Below are 16922 nucleotides of genomic sequence, written 5' to 3'. Positions count from 1 at the left end.
TCAAGTTGTGTGTGGGGGTGGTATATTTTTTCTTACAAAAGTAGTGCACTAGGACTTTACTAATCCTGTATGAGAGTACCAAAAAATGTAAGCACCCCCACCCCTAAACATCTTCCAGGGCCACTCTTGCAAGCCTGTGTGCAATTGTTGGGGGTTGTTATCAGGCAGAGGTGGATGGAGTGTAGAGTAATATGACTCACACCCAGGATGGTAATGGTGTGGGGTTAGTGACTATAAAAGATGGACCAGTAGCAAACAGACCACAAGAAGCATCACGGGATAGTGAGGTACCTAATGACATCCTATTGAAGTCTACATTGACAAGAGAACGTGGACTCACTGAACAGCATAGCATCTCAGAACACACCTGCACCAGGACCACACACACTGTAGGGTAACTTTAGTTCATCTCTCTCAAGGAAACCAACCAGCTCTAAACTGAAAATGCTACCAAAGCTTTCCTTTGTCATCCTTGTGTGTGTTGGTACTTTGTTAATGTGTACAAGCACTCAAAGCCTATCGCGAGACAATGGGATGAAACTGTGCGGCAGAGAGTTCATAAGAGCCGTTATCTTCACGTGCGGCGGGTCCCGTTGGAAACGGTCCTTAGATGAAGACTTGGGTAAGTAGCTACAGTTATTCATGCAAACACTTGTCGATGATGTTGAACTGGTCAAACTTGTACTTTTCTCCGCAGCTGCAGTAAGACGTATTGTGTAAATCTCATGTGATTTGGGCACCGCATTAAATCGTTTTGGTAGGCCTACTCAGTCTTATTTTCGATTTGAAAAGATACAACAAGCTATGGTCTAAAAATCCACATTTGCAGTCTAGGTTTTTGAAATAACGGCGCATCTATTCAATCAAGATTTTGGTACATTTGGTCAATTCTGTCCCAGAGAACGATGGAGAGACGTTTCAGCGTGATAGTGATAGCCTACTTCTGAACCACCCACAGTTGGTTGGAGAATTAGAAAATAGTGATCGCTGCTTTTTCCTCTAGAAATATGGTACCCTGTTGGACTGATTACTGAGAAGTATACTAATTGAAACGCAATCAACATTATTTTGTAATTTCCTATGTAAAAGTTAAGAGCGCTTTCAATTATTAGTACGGTGGACCTGCAATGTACTCTGCACGGTTTCTGACCGTGATAGCTGTCCGTGCAGTAACCTCTGATTTTTACTGAAATTAAAAAAAGAACCCAGCATTTTGGGGGATTTTCACTGTCATTGTATGCATTTACATGAGTCTATTTATTAAAGTGTAGATTAAAATAAATACATAATGAGTGTCTCACTAGTCTCGTTTATACCTGGCTCTAAAATACTCTTGTTCTCTTGTCTCTTGTTCACATTCTGATTGTGCCCATATTTGTCGACAGGCAGGCCGATAGACAATCAAAATATTAATTGTGAACTGATTTTGATCAGATCTTTCTGACCACCTCCGGAGGTAGACAAGACGCATCTTGTCAGGATATTCTCGAAGTATAAACAAATCCTGACAACAAAAGCATAGCCTATACATTTGGCCAATTTCACGGTTGTCCCGCCCTCATAAAATACATCACACCGGCCAGTCGAGGTATTAAGTATGGACAACGACAGGTTACCTCTACAAATCCTCCAGAATTAAGATCATGGTCTTCAATCGAAACCAAGTGCCTTCTGGCACTGTGGTCGGATGCCATAGTCCAATCAGAATTGGATAACACGTATAGAAATAAAGACATTTACGAAGATATCGTTCCGAATTCACGAGAAAGGGTTCACATGTCCAATGCCAGCGCATCATCAAATATTTGAAAACATCTTAAAGAAAGGTCAATGACTGTAATAGCAGGAGTGGGAATGGGATAACCCAGAGCCCATTTTTATTTGGAGCTGGATGCAGTATTGTGGCCATCCCATGATCCCACCAACGCCCACCGTTCATTCTGGACAGCGCTGTGGATGATAGAGATAATGAAATGCTGACCGTTTAATTAACATTTTTGTATTGTGGGCTGTATTCGAACCGCATCTCGGAAATGCAGCTCAGCATCGTGGTTGAAATGTAAAAATGTATGTTCCCGCGGAAACTGCATTCGCAGTAGACTTGACTTATATCGGTTCATTCTGAAATTACCTTTACATTTATAGGCTATAGCGGAATCTTGTAACTCTTCATCGTTACAGATTGAACAGAGCCCTAATTCATGTTGCTATTATCAGATATTAAAAAAGTGCTATTTATACTGAACGAAAATATAAACGCAACATGCAACAAATAACGATTTGATTGAGTTTTTCTTAAATAAAGTATCAGTCAACTGAAATAAATTACTTAGGCCCTAATCTATGTACTTCACATGACTGGGCAGGGGCGGGGCCATGGGTGGGAGATCATAGGCCCACACAAAAGGGCTTTATTACAGACAGACATTTTCATCAGCTGTCCGAGTGGCTGGTCTCAGGTGAAGAAGCCAGATGTGGTTGTCCTGGGCTGGCGTGGTTACACATGGTCTGGTTGTTGTGAGGCCGGTTGAATGTACTGCCAAATTCTCTAAAACGACATTAGAGGCGGCTTATGGTAGAGAAATGAACATAAAATTATCTCGCAACAGCTCCAGTGGACATTCCTGCAGTCAGCATGCCAATTGCACTCCCTCAACTTGAGACATCTGTGGCATTGTGTTGTGTGGCCTTTTATTGAACCCAGTACAAGGTGCACCTGTGTAATGATCATGCTGTTTAATCAGCTTCTTGATATGCCACACCTATCAAGTAGATGGATTATCTTGGCAGAGGAGAAACGCTCACTAACAGGGATGTAATCAAATTTGTGTGCAAAATTTGAGAGAAATCATTTTGTGCATATGGAAAATTTCTGTGATCTTTTATTTCAGCTCATGAAACATGGGACTAACACTACATGTTGTGTTTGTCCAGTATATAATAGTGGCTTGTCTATGGAAATTGTATAAAAATCCACTCTGGCTCTAAAGCCTACAGGTGGAAAATTAGGCCTACAATATATACGATATACAAAAATATGTGGACACCCCTTCAAATGAGTGGATTCTGATATTTTAGCCACACCTGTTGCTGACAGGTGTTAAAGCTGCCCCGGTCAAATAGGTACTGTTATCGTAAAGTAGAAATGTCTAGGAGCAACAACGGTTAAGCCGTGAATTGGTAGGCCACACAAGCTCACAGAACAGGACCGCCGAGAGCTGCAGTGCGTAAAAATGGTCTTTCCTCAGTTGCAACACTCACTACCAATTTCCAAACTGCCTTTGCAAGCAATGTCAGTACAATAACTGTTAGTCGGGAGCATCATGAAATGGCTTGCCATGGCTGAGCAGCCGCACACAAGCATAAGATCACCATGCGCAATGTCAAGCGTCGGCTGGAGTGGTGTGAAGCTCGCCACTATTGGACTCTGGAGCAGTGGAAATGCTTCTCTGGATTGGTGAAGCGTGATGTGATTCATCATCTGGCAGTCCGATGGACGAATCTGGGTTTGGTGGATGCCAGGAAAACAATACCTGCCCTAATGCAACTGTAAAGTTTGGTGTAGGAGGAAAAATGGTCTGGGGCTGTTTTTCATTGTTCGGGCTAGGCCCCTTAGTTGCAGTGAAGAGAAATCTTAATGCTACAGCATATGATGACAGTCTAGATGATTCTGTACTTCCAACTGTGTGGCAACAGTTTGGAGAAGGCCCTTTCCTGTTTCAGCATGACAATGGCCCCGTCCATACAGAAATGCTTTGTCAAGACCGTTGTGGAAGAACTTGACTGGCCTGCACAGAGCCCTGACCTCAACCCCATTGAGCACTTTTGGGATGAATTGGAACACCGACTGCGAGCCAGGCCTCAGTGCCTGACCTCACTAATGTTCTTGTGGCTGAATGGAAGCAAATGTTCCAACATTGAGTGGAAAGCCTTCCCAGAATAGTGGAGGCTGTTATTGCAGGGGGGAGGGCAACTCCATATTAATGCCCAAAGAGCAGGTGTCCACATAATGTACCTTGCCATACACTTGTCAGGCACTGCGCTCTTCTACTGTGACTCCATCATCGTCCATCACATCATCCCCAACACATTTGTAGTAGGCCTATATCAGTCTATCAACCCTCGATGAGTGAAAGTGACTGTTTTGGAATTATCACTGATCAATTATTTGGAAGGAACCACAGTCATTCTCCCAGCATGTTACATTTCTGTTCCTTTGGTAGAACTGTTTAGGTCTAGTGTAGGCGAAGGCAAAATCTTTATTGAATTCTGTTCTATTATATTCTGTGGATCTGAGCATTTTCCAGACTAATAGCTAGCAATAAAGTGCAGAAGATGTCCAAACTGATTCGTAAAGGCGCATAGCTTTCTGTAAGCATGAGCGAGGCCACTTCCGCAATTACAAATCATTTGGAATAAAAAGTAGTGCATGAGCTGGCGAGGTTATCGGGACAGTGTTAAGCCCAGTATTAAATTTGTTGGGTAACAAAAGTAAGCCGTAATTATGTGAGTATAACTATTGAATATAAAAGTATGCTTTTTTTTCCTGTTGATTTACACAGCTTGTGTCATAAGGGAAGGTCCAAGGCAGGTTGGATTCGTTTGCATACAGGGAGGGATGAGGGAATCTGGTCACAATGAAGAGGTAGTCGGCAGAAAAGGAGACGTTTTAAAACCTTCTATAGAAGCAACAATACTTGATCAGATAGTTATCGGCTCATCTTGATTGGATGATGACAACCAAGAGGTGTACTCACCCCTACTGACTGCCCCCTCCCTATGCTCTGACCTCTTCCAGATCTCTTCCATGCCAGCTCCCATAGTGATGTCAGAGAGGGCAAGGACAGCAGACTCAACTGGCCTCATGGTCTGGACCAGGCCGCAGTAGCAGACCACCCTCTCCAGCTCTCCTCCTCATCCCCTACCTCCCTGGCTGAACTCCTCTCACTCCTGGGTGGAGTGGGAGACCATAGGTGGTCCGCGGCCAACCTCGACCCCAGTGAAGAGCTCCAGAATTATGCATCGGTGTTGGGAGGAGTGGGGGGAACCAGAGAGCTGGCCAGGAGCCCAAGCGTCAATTGGCAACGCCGCAACAGGCGAAAGAGCAACTTTTCCTTGGGCGTAGCTGGCATGTGCTGCAACCAGGGTTGCACTAAGAATGACATTGGGCGTCTGTGCTGAGACTGGGGCAGTGGGCAACAGGATGGTGGAGGTAGAGCTGCGCTAGCCTGGGTTTATCTGACCACACACCTCTCTGTGTTATTGGAGTGTGGGTGAAAGGTTAGCTGTTTTCTTTTCAGTGTTTGACTAGGTTGTTGATGGGAGAAATTAACACAGGCTGGCTCAGGGGTTCCCAAACTCGATCCTCAGGACCCCACGTTTGGGTTTTATCCTAGCACTACACAGCTAATTCAAATAATCATCAAGCTTGGATCATTCAAAATCAGCTGTGTAGTGGTTAGGGCAAAAAACGAAATGTGCACTCCTTGGGGTCCCGAGGACCAGGTTTGGGAAACGACGGGCTAGCTGTTTAAAATGGCTTTGTAAACTTTTCTGTATAATGTGCAAGGCAAATAGTTTGCATGTGTTATTGCTCAAATGTTGTTTCATCATTAAATGAATTACTGAAGCAAGAGCACTTCCCTGAGAAATACAATTGTTTGAATGACTTAAAATGCATCCCCACCAAGAATACCCCATTGAAATACTGTGAACATATGTTAAGTGTATGTAAATGTACAACTCATTGAACATCAATATAAAGTCTATTTTGGAAATCACATCTTGTCCACGTCAATGTCTCATCCACTAAATGGGAAAGCAAAAAAATGTGCTCGCTATATAATTACACATTGGTATTTATTAGGTTCATCAAAAATAAATAATTTCATGTCTGCATTCGACCTGGGGTAAAACCACATTGTTAGCCATTACTCAATGTTTACTGTAGCTGACGCCATGGTAACAGTCAGGCATTAAGGAAAAATAAGCTCTTATTTTCCCTTAATAGCTTCTCTCCTCTACTACTCTCCTGGTTTACCATGGAAACAATAACAGTTAGCTGGTGGCCCAGACCTGCAGCTAGTTGTGCTAAGTCAGCCATGAGGACAGGAGGATCCACCAGACACAATAACGGTTATTGCAATGACTACCATACCTCCACAGAACATCACTCTTACTATCACTACCAAGGTGTACCCGAGAGGAATTTCACACAGCTAGTTTTAACAGGGACTCACTGGTTTACGAGGATCCTACCCCATTTAGCCTCCAAGCAATCACAACACCACAGTTTTCTCCGTGGGAGACCATTCCTGGACTGTAGAACTACTACACCTGAGTAATTGATCACCAGTCACCAGTCAGAGCCTGAAATAGATAAGTTTCTCTGTGGTGTGTGCGATTACATTTCAAAACAAGTATTTAGAGCATCTTAATTTGAAAGAACAAGTAGTTGAATTTTGGAATGTATTTGGAAAGATTTGCATGTATTTACAACGACTTAAAATACATATAATTGGAAGCATATGAAAGACACTGTTTTCAAATAAATATTTTAATTATTTGGTGTGAATGTAGTTAAGTTTCGTTTGAAATCGAAGCTATGCAGGTCTCATTTGACTTATTAAATCGCAATATGAAGCCCATACTTTACATTTGTCCCTCTATCATGAGACACCAGATGCCATGTTATGTTTTAAAAACCATTTCTAAAAGCTCGTTGGACACGGAGCAGCAAAGTATTTGAAAAGGGGTTCAAATAGCGTTCCAGGAAAGTTTTGAATAAGTAATCATTTTGTTCTGTGTATTTTGAAAATACTCAAATACATATGAAAAAAGTAATTGAAATAACACTCAAATACACATGTATTTGAACCCAGGTCTGATGTATGTGTATGTGCAAATTGTCATGTGTATAAGTGACCTTTTTTGAGGGCTGACAGTATGGAAGGAGATGAGAGCCACTGTCACCAACGTTCCACTCAAGAGGACGAATACAACCAAATATAATGGCCGTTAAACTTTTGTCTCTCACAAATAAAACATGCCACTAAAGCAATAAAATCCATTTCTGACCAGTTTTGCAATAACATACCCTTTAATACTGTACGACTGCTTTGATATAAAATAGCTGATATTTTACAATCAGTTTAGCCTAAGCATTATAACTCAAATGCAACACCAGCACACTTACGTTCAACTCACAAACAGGTAAACACTGGCTTGTATAAAACAATGATATAAATACATGTTAAAACCCTTTCCTCGCCATGATCATAGATTATCACTTTTTAAATATTTTTTTAATGAAAAATAACAAATATGTTCACTCAAAACACTTTAACCTTCAAAGTTTTGACATTGACATCATCTATGACAACCTAAAAGAAAAAAAGACAGACAGACAACCTAAATATACTGACAGACAAAACAGTCTCGTCCATGTTCTTATACGTACTACTGATCCGGCAGAAGTGCATATCCATATTCCAATGGGAGGTCAGCAGGTCAGATGATGGCACATTAACGCAATGTGGATTACCGTGACAAAGAGAAAAGTGGTTTGACATAATCCACTTGAGTTGAGGGAGGCAGGCAGATGGAACAGTCTTAACGTCTTTACTAAATGTACGTCTTCCGTATTGCTATCCTTGACGTGTTTCTGTGCTGCCATTAGCATCAGCATATACAACAGCTGAGTGTGTTCTGCCTGTGCTGGAGTCTGAGGCCAGAGCCCAAAATAAGTCATAATAGGCACAGTGAAAACACAACAGCAAAGGAACAGCATGTGGTCATTTCCCTTCCCCAAATCAGTGGAAAAAAGGGGCTAGGTTCGCACACAAAGGCAGACTTCAATATTGTCTTTTTGTGATTTCTCCCAGAATGCCATTGGTAATCCTCCCCGTTTGCTCCTCCTATCTGCTCCAGAAGACTGTTGGCTCAAGTGACTCCATTGTCGTAGTCTTTGAGAGTTAAGGCGTCGTCAGGGTTGTATTGATTAGGGCACACCGTAGCAAAACGTTTTACAATGGAAAATGAGCGTTTCTTTACTGGACAAGGTGATCATGTGGGCTGGGCCAGGTCACCTCCAGTAGAGCCCTCCAGGAAGGGTTCCTCAGCCCTCTTCACTGTCCCGGAACGTGTCCACACTCTGGGCTAACTTCTTGAAGGTGGGCCGCAGACCTGGGTCACCATTCCAGCACTCTGTCATCATGTTGTGGATCTGAGGAGTAAATAGATACATTTGACAATTTAAAACGCAATACAAGCACACAAGTGGATAATGCACTTAAAATCATTGAGGATGACACACAAAAGTCCTCTTTAATAAATGGTTCAAAAATGTAACATTGTAGGTACAAGCTACACAGTAGACCTAGCCAGAATAGGCAGAATTGGGTTACACATACAGTATAACATAACAAAACAAAAAGGACAGGACGACATTGTCATAGCCACAGAGCAGGACGACATTGTCATAGCCACAGAGCAAGACGACATTGTCATAGCCACAGAGCAGGACGACATTGTCATAGCCACAGAGCAGGACGACATTGTCATAGCCACAGAGCAGGACGACATTGTCATAGCCACAGAGCAGGACGACATTGTCATAGCCACAGAGCAGGACGACATTGTCATAGCCACAGAGCAGGACGACATTGTCATAGCCACAGAGCAGGACTCCCTCAGCAGATCAGCTGTCTCTGGCTCCTAAACGGAGTTAGATGATGGTGATGGTAGTTGATGCCATGGAAATATAATGACGCAATTGGCTTGCTGGCCCTGATGTCGTCCACAGCTCAGCCTCTCTGTTGCCTGGACTTGGTATTCCACCACAATTAACGTGTAGCACCCACTTGGGTGCTGCTACAGCGCAGAAAAAAGCCCACAACACATCAGTCCAGAGCAGCAGTCCTCCTCGCTACGAGCTCGCTGCCATTTCCATACTGCAGTCAGGTCACCACTGATCCAGAAGCAGCCGGTGTTGAAATGCATCTTTTAAAACGCAAATATTAGCCAGCTAGCTAAACCTAACAAGTCATCCTGCCATCAGTCCTGCAACTCCGTGGGTGAAAACATCCAGATATATACAATCAACAACTCAATTACTAATTAAAAACTAAAAAGAGTATAAAAAAACCCAAAAAGAAACACCTAAAAACATAAAATATGTAAAACAGTTACAGAGCTCTCCGCTTAGGCTGCCTTACGATTTTGTTTAGATGGCAATCAGATATACACAAGACACAGAAACAGACGGTCAGCCTCACCTCCTCAGGACAGCCCTGGGGAGCAGGGAGTCTGTATCCTCTCTTCAGGAGATCAATGAGGTGGTACACTATCATCTGACCCTGCTTGTCACGGCCCATCTTATCCATGAACACCTGGGGGGGCGGGGGGGGAGTAAGAGTAAGAGCTAGGTTAATTACAGCAGTTTAAGGATGGTAGGTGAACTAATCAAATTAGCTCATTTCTATTAACCATATACAGAGACACCACATGGTACAAGAAATAGTCTTTAATGGTCACAATGACAAGTCTTAATCAAGCTCTTTGCACTTTTGTACAAGTTGGCAGTATCAAAAGAGAGAACGGTTGAGGGAGACAGTTGAGAAAAGTGATGAGACGAAGAATGACCGTGTGAGGTAGAAGAGGAAAACTAAAAAAGGTACAGAGACGTACGGCTGGAGGACTGCAGTCCTTGTCGCTGTGGGTGTACAGCTCGTACAGGACCACTCCAAAGCTCCACACGTCAGAGCCCACTGAAAACTTGCTCTCAGTCAGCGACTCGGGGGCATACCTTCAACACAACGAAGAAAAATGAACTTACAAATGCAAATAAGCATACACACAAATGAGCTTACAAATGTATATAAAACATACACACAGCGGTGATATAAAAAGCTTTTTTTTAAAGAGACCCTTTAAAAATGGGTTATAAAGGGTATCTAAGTCAAATATACAGTCAATCATTAGTTAAAATAGTTTCCACAACATTAATAAACAGTCAATCCTTTTTTTCAAATTGTAGGATTGGTATTTTGGGGCTTGCCAATTAGTGAGCTCATTTGTGACTAACTTCATTAATAAAAGTAACAATCGACCACTGTCGTAACCACAATTCTCCCACTGCCTGTTAAAGAAGTTGCAGTATTATTTCTCACCAGAAGATGGGGCTCTCTCCCGGCTCTCTGACGGTGTAGTAGTCCTTGTCCTGAGGCAGGACCTTGGTGAGCCCAAAGTCTCCTATCTTCACCCTCAGCTCACTCTCTACCAAGATGTTACGGGTGGCCAGGTCTCTGTGGATGTAGCGCTTGGTCGCCAGGTAGTCCATGCCCTGCAGGAGCACACAAGTAGAGTTCAGTGAGTTCCTGTGAAGTCATAAAAATGACAGTCCACAGTAACAAACACCAGTCTCCTGATGAGCAAGGGGCCGCCTGCATTCAATTTAACCAAGTAGTAGAAACAGAGTTTAACAACATTTTTGTCAGTTCTTCTCCATTGGTTTTAATGGAAAATTGCTCTCCGCTGCAAAAGTTTGTTGGACATCGCAGCAGTAAATGGGGAGGGCAGGACTTGAAAAAAGGTCCATCGTCTTTCAAGTATTTGCACAGTATTACAATGTACTGTGCTGTAACAGTCCTGTACCTTGCAGATCTGTGAGGCGTAGAGCAGGAGTTTCTTGTAGTCGAAGCGATCCTTGTTCTTGACGAGGTAGTCTCTCAGACTGCCGTAGGGGAGGTACTCCATGATCAGATGCAGGTTCCTCCGACCTAGGATATGGTTAGAATTGAATAAACAGCACAGCAGTCAGATGCATAGCACTACAACACTTTAGCTTGCACTCATTTCCAGTGATTGAAAGTTCTTGTTATGATGGTCATGTACCGTACAAAGCTGGGACATAGTAGCATGATTCCTCTCAACAGTTGAATATTCAAGGAACAATGACCCGAGAGAAGATTGTGGTCATCACACTTTGAAAAACATACTGTTCTCACCAGCGCTGTAGCACACTCCCTTGTACTTGACGATGTTATCATGCTGGAGGGACTTGAGGATCTCGATCTCCCGTTCAAAGTCTCTGAGGTGTTCGGCTGTGCTGTGCTGCAGCTTCTTGACTGCCACCACCTCCCCTGTGTTGTCGAGCAGAGGATCGTACCTACACATCTCCACACTGCCAAAGTTACCCTGAGAGGGAGAGAGAGAGAGAGACAGTGTGAGTTACTCATCTCGGTTCACCCATAGTATTTGTTTTAGTCCTTCTCTGGGGGGCAGAATTGGCATCTCCTCCTCTTGCCTGCCCCAGCCTCAGGTGGATCAGGACAAGATTCATCCCCCCGAACAGCTTTCACAAGCACTGCTGTGCGAGGGAGGTGCTCCCTTCTTTGAATGTGTGTGGTTACAAGTGCCTTTCCCAGCTGCTCCAGGAACACCCTCCTCTTGTTCCGCTTATCAGGCATCCAGGTAGGGTTGATCTTGTGTTCCATATCCCAAAGACATTGTATGAGGACGCATCAATGATGTTATAGAAGATGACCAGGGGCCAGCGGGCAGTCATCTTCCTGCAGCTGTAAGTTCCAATCACCTTGTCCAGGTTGTCCACGCCTCCTTTGTTGTGGTTGTAGTTCCAGATGATGGCTGGCTTCCTGTCCTCATGATCACTGATCTCAGCCGTTTTGTGCAGTGTGCTCAGGAGGACCACATTCTTGTTCCTCAATGGGAGGTAAGAAACTAGAGTGGTGGTGGGGGGTGAAGGCAAACTTTGATGAGAAGGCCTCTCTCCCCCTTGTTGCAAGGAGTGCAGGGGGGGAGCTCAGACTTGTTCTTTCTAACTGTGCCAACCATGGTGATCTTCCTCTTCAGGAGCAGCTGGCTGAGTTCATAAGATGTAAAGACATTGTGCCCCCTCAGTCCATCTGTCACATTAAGCACAACCTGCATCCCCTGGTTCTTCTCCAGGCCTCCTCTCATCCGCTTCCCTGTGTCATATAAATCAATGATATTACAGCAATACATAATAGAACAGTGAAAATCACTTACATTAGAGAAATAAAAATGTACCTCTGAATGGAACCAGTTGCTTATCCACTGTTACTTCAGGCCCAGGGTTGTAGACATTTGGCAGACGCGCCACCCACTTCTCCCAGACCTCTCTTATGGCCGCCAGTTTCTCTCACACGTCTTGCAGGTCTTGACTCACGGTTATCAAATCGTAGCCTTCTTGAGAAAGTGTGAAAGACTTCCAGTGGCATCGCGGCACGGAAAAATCGCCCTTCCACTCTCTGCATTCCAGAGACTACATGTAGCCTCGCCTCGGGACCTAAACACACCCTCTAAGATTAGCAGCCCTATGTAGGCACGCAGGTCAATCTCATCCTTTTCCAGTTGTCTTGATACTTACAGAAACCCTCCAAATTTGTCATCTCCAGGAAGATTATTTTCAATGGCTGGTGTGATGCACATGTAGAATGTTGAGGCGATGTCCTGGGCATGGTCAACTGCATGTCTTGGGTTGTGCCATGGCAGAGATCTTTGTGGGCTATACTCAGCCTTGTCTCAGGATGGTAAGTTGGTGGTTGAAGATATCCCTCTAGTGGTGTGGGGGCTGTGCTTTGGCAAAGTGGGTGGGGTTATATCCTTCCTGTTTGGCCCTGTCCGGGGGTGTCCTCGAATGGGGCCACAGTGTCTCCTGACCCCTCCTGTCTCAGCCTCCAGTATTTATGCTGCAGTAGTTTATGTGTCGGGGGGCTAGGGTCAGTTTGTTATATCTGGAGTACTTCTCCTGTCCTATTCGGTGTCCTGTGTGAATTCTCTAATTCTCTCCTTCTCTCTTTCTTTCTCTCTCTCGGAGGACCTGAGCCCTAGGACCATGCCCCAGGACTACCTGACATGATGACTCCTTGCTGTCCCCAGTCCACCTGGCCGTGCTGCTGCTCCAGTTTCAACTGTTCTGCCTTATTATTATACGACCATGCTGGTCATTTATGAACATTTGAACATCTTGGCCATGTTCTGTTATAATCTCCACCCGGCACAGCCAGAAGAGGACTGGCCACCCCACATAGCCTGGTTCCTCTCTAGGTTTCTTCCTAGGTTTTGGCCTTTCTAGGGAAAAACTCCCTAGAAACTCCCTAGCCACCGTGCTTCTACACCTGCATTGCTTGCTGTTTGGGGTTTTAGGCTGGGTTTCTGTACAGCACTTTGAGATATCAGCTGATGTACGAAGGGCTATATAAATACATTTGATTTGATTTGTGGGCCCTGGGGTCATCCTTATGACATTTTGTGTTGCCATCCTGCCCTGGTTGTCATGTGGTGACAAGGACCATGTTATTTAGCTGTTCTTTGACAACAAAAAAACAGTCTCTTTCAGCTTGTGTGGATTTCTTCTTCATCTGAAGATGATGCATCTGCTCTGGGTTGTATTCTTCTTCATCTGAAGATGATGTATCTGCTCTGGGTTGTATTCTTCTTCATCTGAAGATGATGTATCTGCTCTGGGTTGTATTCTTCTTCATCTGAAGATGATGTATCTGCTCTGGGTTGTATTCTTCTTCATCTGAAGATGATGTATCTGCTCTGGGTTGTATTCTTCTTCATCTGAAGATGATGTATCTGCTCTGGGTTGTATTCCTCTTCATCTGAAGATGATGTATCTGCTCTGGGTTGTATTCCTCTTCATCTGAAGATGATGTATCTGCTCTGGGTTGTATTCCTCTTCATCTGAAGATGATGTATCTGCTCTGGGTTGTATTCCTCTTCATCTGAAGATGATGTATCTGCTCTGGGTTGTATTCCTCTTCATCTGAAGATGATGTATCTGCTCTGGGTTGTATTCCTCTTCATCTGAAGATGATGTATCTGCTCTGGGTTGTATTCCTCTTCATCTGAAGATGATGTATCTGCTCTGGGTTGTATTCTTCTTCATCTGCTCTGGGTTGTATTCTTCTTCATCTGAAGATGATGTATCTGCTCTGGGTTGTATTCTTCATCTGAAGATGATGTATCTGCTCTGGGTTGTATTCTTCCCCATCTTCTTCTTCATCTGAAGATTATGTATCTGCTCTGAAGATTATGTTGTATTCTTCATCTGAAGATGATGTATCTGCTCTGGGTTGTATTATTCATCATCTGAAGATGATGTATCTGCTCTGGGATGTATTCTTCATCTGAAGATCTATTCTTCATCTGAAGATATCTGCTCTGGGTTGTATTCTTCATCTTCATCTGAAGATGATGTATCTGCTCTGGGTTGTATTCTTCCCCATCTTCTTCTTCATCTGAAGATGATGTATCTGCTCTGGGATGTATTCTTCCCCATCTTCTTCTTCATCTGAAGATTATGTATCTGCTCTGGGTTGTATTCTTCATCTGAAGATTACGCATCTGCTCTGGGTTGTATTCTTCCCCATCTTCTTCTTCATCTGAAGATTACGTATCTGCTCTGGGTTGTATTCTTCCCCATCTTCTTCTTCAGATACCTCCTCTTCTAAATCACTGTTCTCCTGTTCCTCCTGGACATCTGAAAATATCTGATCTACGACCTGTTGGGCACTGAAACGTGCACTCATGGCTTCAGTTTTGTCTGAGTTCAATCAGTAGCACACAATCTCAATTTCTCATTGTGTGTGTGTGTGTGTCTGGTTTTTGTGGTGTGTAAATGATGTTATAACTGCCGGGACAAAAATGACCCTGAGACAATCTTTGTACCCTGGTGGTGTACAGCTTTCATGGAAATATGAACAAAGACGATGTTTCACTTTTTTCTAATGTTGGGGTCAGTCTAGGAAAAGTCAACCAATTTCAAGTTGAAAAAATATAATTTATGTGGTTTTCTCTGCTATTAAACATAGTGGTGGGTCACTTTTGACTCGTAGACAACACAAGGGTTAAGTCTTGTGTAATTGGTCAGATGTTCTGGGTCCATATTGGTTAAGAGAAGGATCGGGAACCAGAAGGAAGAAGCTCTACCCTCTCTCTTTGTAAGTTACGGGCAAGTCTATGGGCTCAAATGTCCCCTCCCCTTACGAAATTCTAAAGTTACTAACACCTGCAAAATCGTGATTTGTCCAAAGAACCCAAAATAATTCTGTTAGTTATCTCACGCATCCTGTGGTATCATTTATATTGACGTGGTCTGTCTAGAAGAGATTAGTGAGTGATTGATCAATTCATCTAGCGAAAACGGAGGTAAAAATGAAATGTAACGGCGCAAAAGAGGGGGGAAAAACTACAAAAGAGGGGAAAAACTACAAAAGAGGGGGAAAAAAACTACGAAGGGGGAAAAAACTACGAGAGGGGGGAAAAAACTACAAGAGGGGGAAAAACTACAAGAGGGGGAAAAAACTACAAGAGAGGGGGAGAGGGGAAAAAACTACAAGAGAGGGGGAAAAAACTACAAGAGAGGGGGAAAACTACAAGAGAGGGGGAAAAAACTACAAGAGAGGGGGAAAAAACTACAAGAGAGGGGGAAAAAAAGAGAGGGGGAAAAACTACAAGAGAGGGGGAAAAAACTACAAGAGAGGGGGAAAAACTACAAGAGAGGGGGGAAAAACTACAAGAGAGGGGGGAAAAACTACAAGAGAGGGGGAAAAACTACAAGAGAGGGGGAAAAACTACAAGAGAGGGGGAAAACTGGAAAAAACTACAAGAGAGGGTGGAAAACTACAAGAGAGGGTGGGAAAAACTACAAGAGAGGGTGGGAAAAACTACAAGAGAGGGTACAAAAGAGGGTGGAAAAACTACAAGAGAGGGGGAAAAACTACAAGAGAGGGGGAAAAACTACAAGAGAGGGGGAAAAACTACAAGAGAGGGGGAAAAAAACTACAAGAGAGGGGGAAAAACACAAGAAAAAACTACAAGAGAGGGGGAAAAACTACAAGAGAGGGGGAAAAACTACAAGAGGGGGAAAAACTACAAGAGGGGGGAAAAACTACAAGAGAGGGGGGAGAGGGGGAAAAACTACAAGAGAGGGGGAAAACTACAAAAGAGGGGGAAAACTACAAGAGAGGGGGGAAAACTACAAGAGAGGGGGGAAAAACTACAAAAGAGGGGAAAAACTACAAAAGAGGGGAAAAACTACAAAATAGAGGGGAAAAACTACAACCACAGACGGTGCATAAACTAGCATAATGAAGAGAGAGAGAGTGTTTGTGTGTAGCTGCACGCGTCTAACCTTCCCCAGCTGCTTGAGGAAGATGAGATGTCTCTCTTCAAACAGAGCGGGCTCCTGGTTCTCAAAAGTCCCTGGGAACCCAAACCCTCTGGTCCTGCTGGGCACCATGTCACTCTCCACCAGCAACTCATAGTCTGGAACATGAGACAGGACGGAACACAATCAATCCACAAGACCTTCTGTAAATCAACTAAACAACAATAATAATATGCTACCCAAAATGACCCATCGCCTATATTCAGTATAAGTAGTCCACCCGAGGATCGAAACCACAACCCTAATGTTGCCAGCACCATGGTTCTACACGCTGAGCCATTGGAACATCATCAGATTTTAGTAAAATGACTAGAATGACATCTTTGTCTGTCGGCAGAGCAGTAGAAAGATGAGGGCTACTGACCAGGAGTGAAGAGGCTGTTGAGGTCTCTGATGACAGCTCTGAAGGAAGGTCTGTTGGAGGGCTCATAGTCCATACAGCTGTTGATGAGATTGGCCAGCTCTGTCCACTTCGGAGCAGGCAGCTGGTGGCGGTCCTCATAGAACAGGCATTTCTACAGAGGGAGATAAAGATCAGAGCGAGTACACAATGTTGGCATTATATAGTATCCACAATGTCCCTTCTCCTTGTCCTCATAGAACAGGTATTTCTAGCAAGGAAAATACATTGAAGACATGTGTGCCAAAACATGTTGGTTTCAATAATAGATTTGATTCATTCTACACATTTTCAGAAGACCAC

At 43.7% G+C, this 16922-nt stretch overlaps 2 protein-coding genes across 3 annotated transcripts in view; one reads left to right on the top strand and one right to left on the bottom strand.

The window, feature by feature from the left end:
* Positions 1 to 39: 39 nt before the first annotated feature.
* LOC112219670 (relaxin-3) lies at positions 40 to 5780 on the top strand. Its single transcript, XM_042302092.1, has 2 exons — positions 40 to 622; positions 4799 to 5780. Exons 1-2 carry the CDS (start codon positions 445 to 447, stop codon positions 5179 to 5181), a joined length of 561 nt encoding a protein of 186 aa, XP_042158026.1. The 5' UTR covers positions 40 to 444; the 3' UTR covers positions 5182 to 5780.
* Positions 5781 to 7065: 1285 nt separating this feature from the next.
* LOC112219669 (tyrosine-protein kinase JAK2-like) overlaps positions 7066 to 16922 on the bottom strand; it is a 93320-nt gene continuing 83463 nt past the window's right edge. For both annotated transcript variants that reach the window (XM_042302091.1, XM_024381132.2), the window contains exons 17-24: positions 16584 to 16734; positions 16184 to 16317; positions 11007 to 11196; positions 10654 to 10778; positions 10170 to 10342; positions 9688 to 9805; positions 9276 to 9389; positions 7066 to 8224 (exon numbers count right to left, since the gene is read on the bottom strand). In XM_042302091.1, coding sequence (XP_042158025.1) covers positions 8117 to 8224; positions 9276 to 9389; positions 9688 to 9805; positions 10170 to 10342; positions 10654 to 10778; positions 11007 to 11196; positions 16184 to 16317; positions 16584 to 16734 — 1113 coding nt within the window. In that variant the 3' untranslated portion in view covers positions 7066 to 8116. The remainder of the gene's footprint in view (positions 8225 to 9275; positions 9390 to 9687; positions 9806 to 10169; positions 10343 to 10653; positions 10779 to 11006; positions 11197 to 16183; positions 16318 to 16583; positions 16735 to 16922) is intronic.

Source organism: Oncorhynchus tshawytscha, linkage group LG20 (genome assembly GCF_018296145.1).
Source record: "Oncorhynchus tshawytscha isolate Ot180627B linkage group LG20, Otsh_v2.0, whole genome shotgun sequence".
In the NCBI taxonomy this organism is placed as follows: Eukaryota; Metazoa; Chordata; class Actinopteri; order Salmoniformes; family Salmonidae; genus Oncorhynchus; species Oncorhynchus tshawytscha.
Note: the sequence above shows the minus strand (reverse complement) of the source record. Positions and strands in the feature narration are given on the sequence as shown.

Excerpts from the sequence above, each read along its gene's own strand:
- LOC112219670 (XM_042302092.1), top strand. The coding sequence starts at position 445 with ATGCTACCAAAGCTTTCCTTTGTCATCCTTGTGTGTGTTGGTACTTTG. Across the intron at positions 623-4,798 it reads GTCCTTAGATGAAGACTTGG|ATCTCTTCCATGCCAGCTCC; the intron begins GTAAGTAGCTAC and ends GACCTCTTCCAG.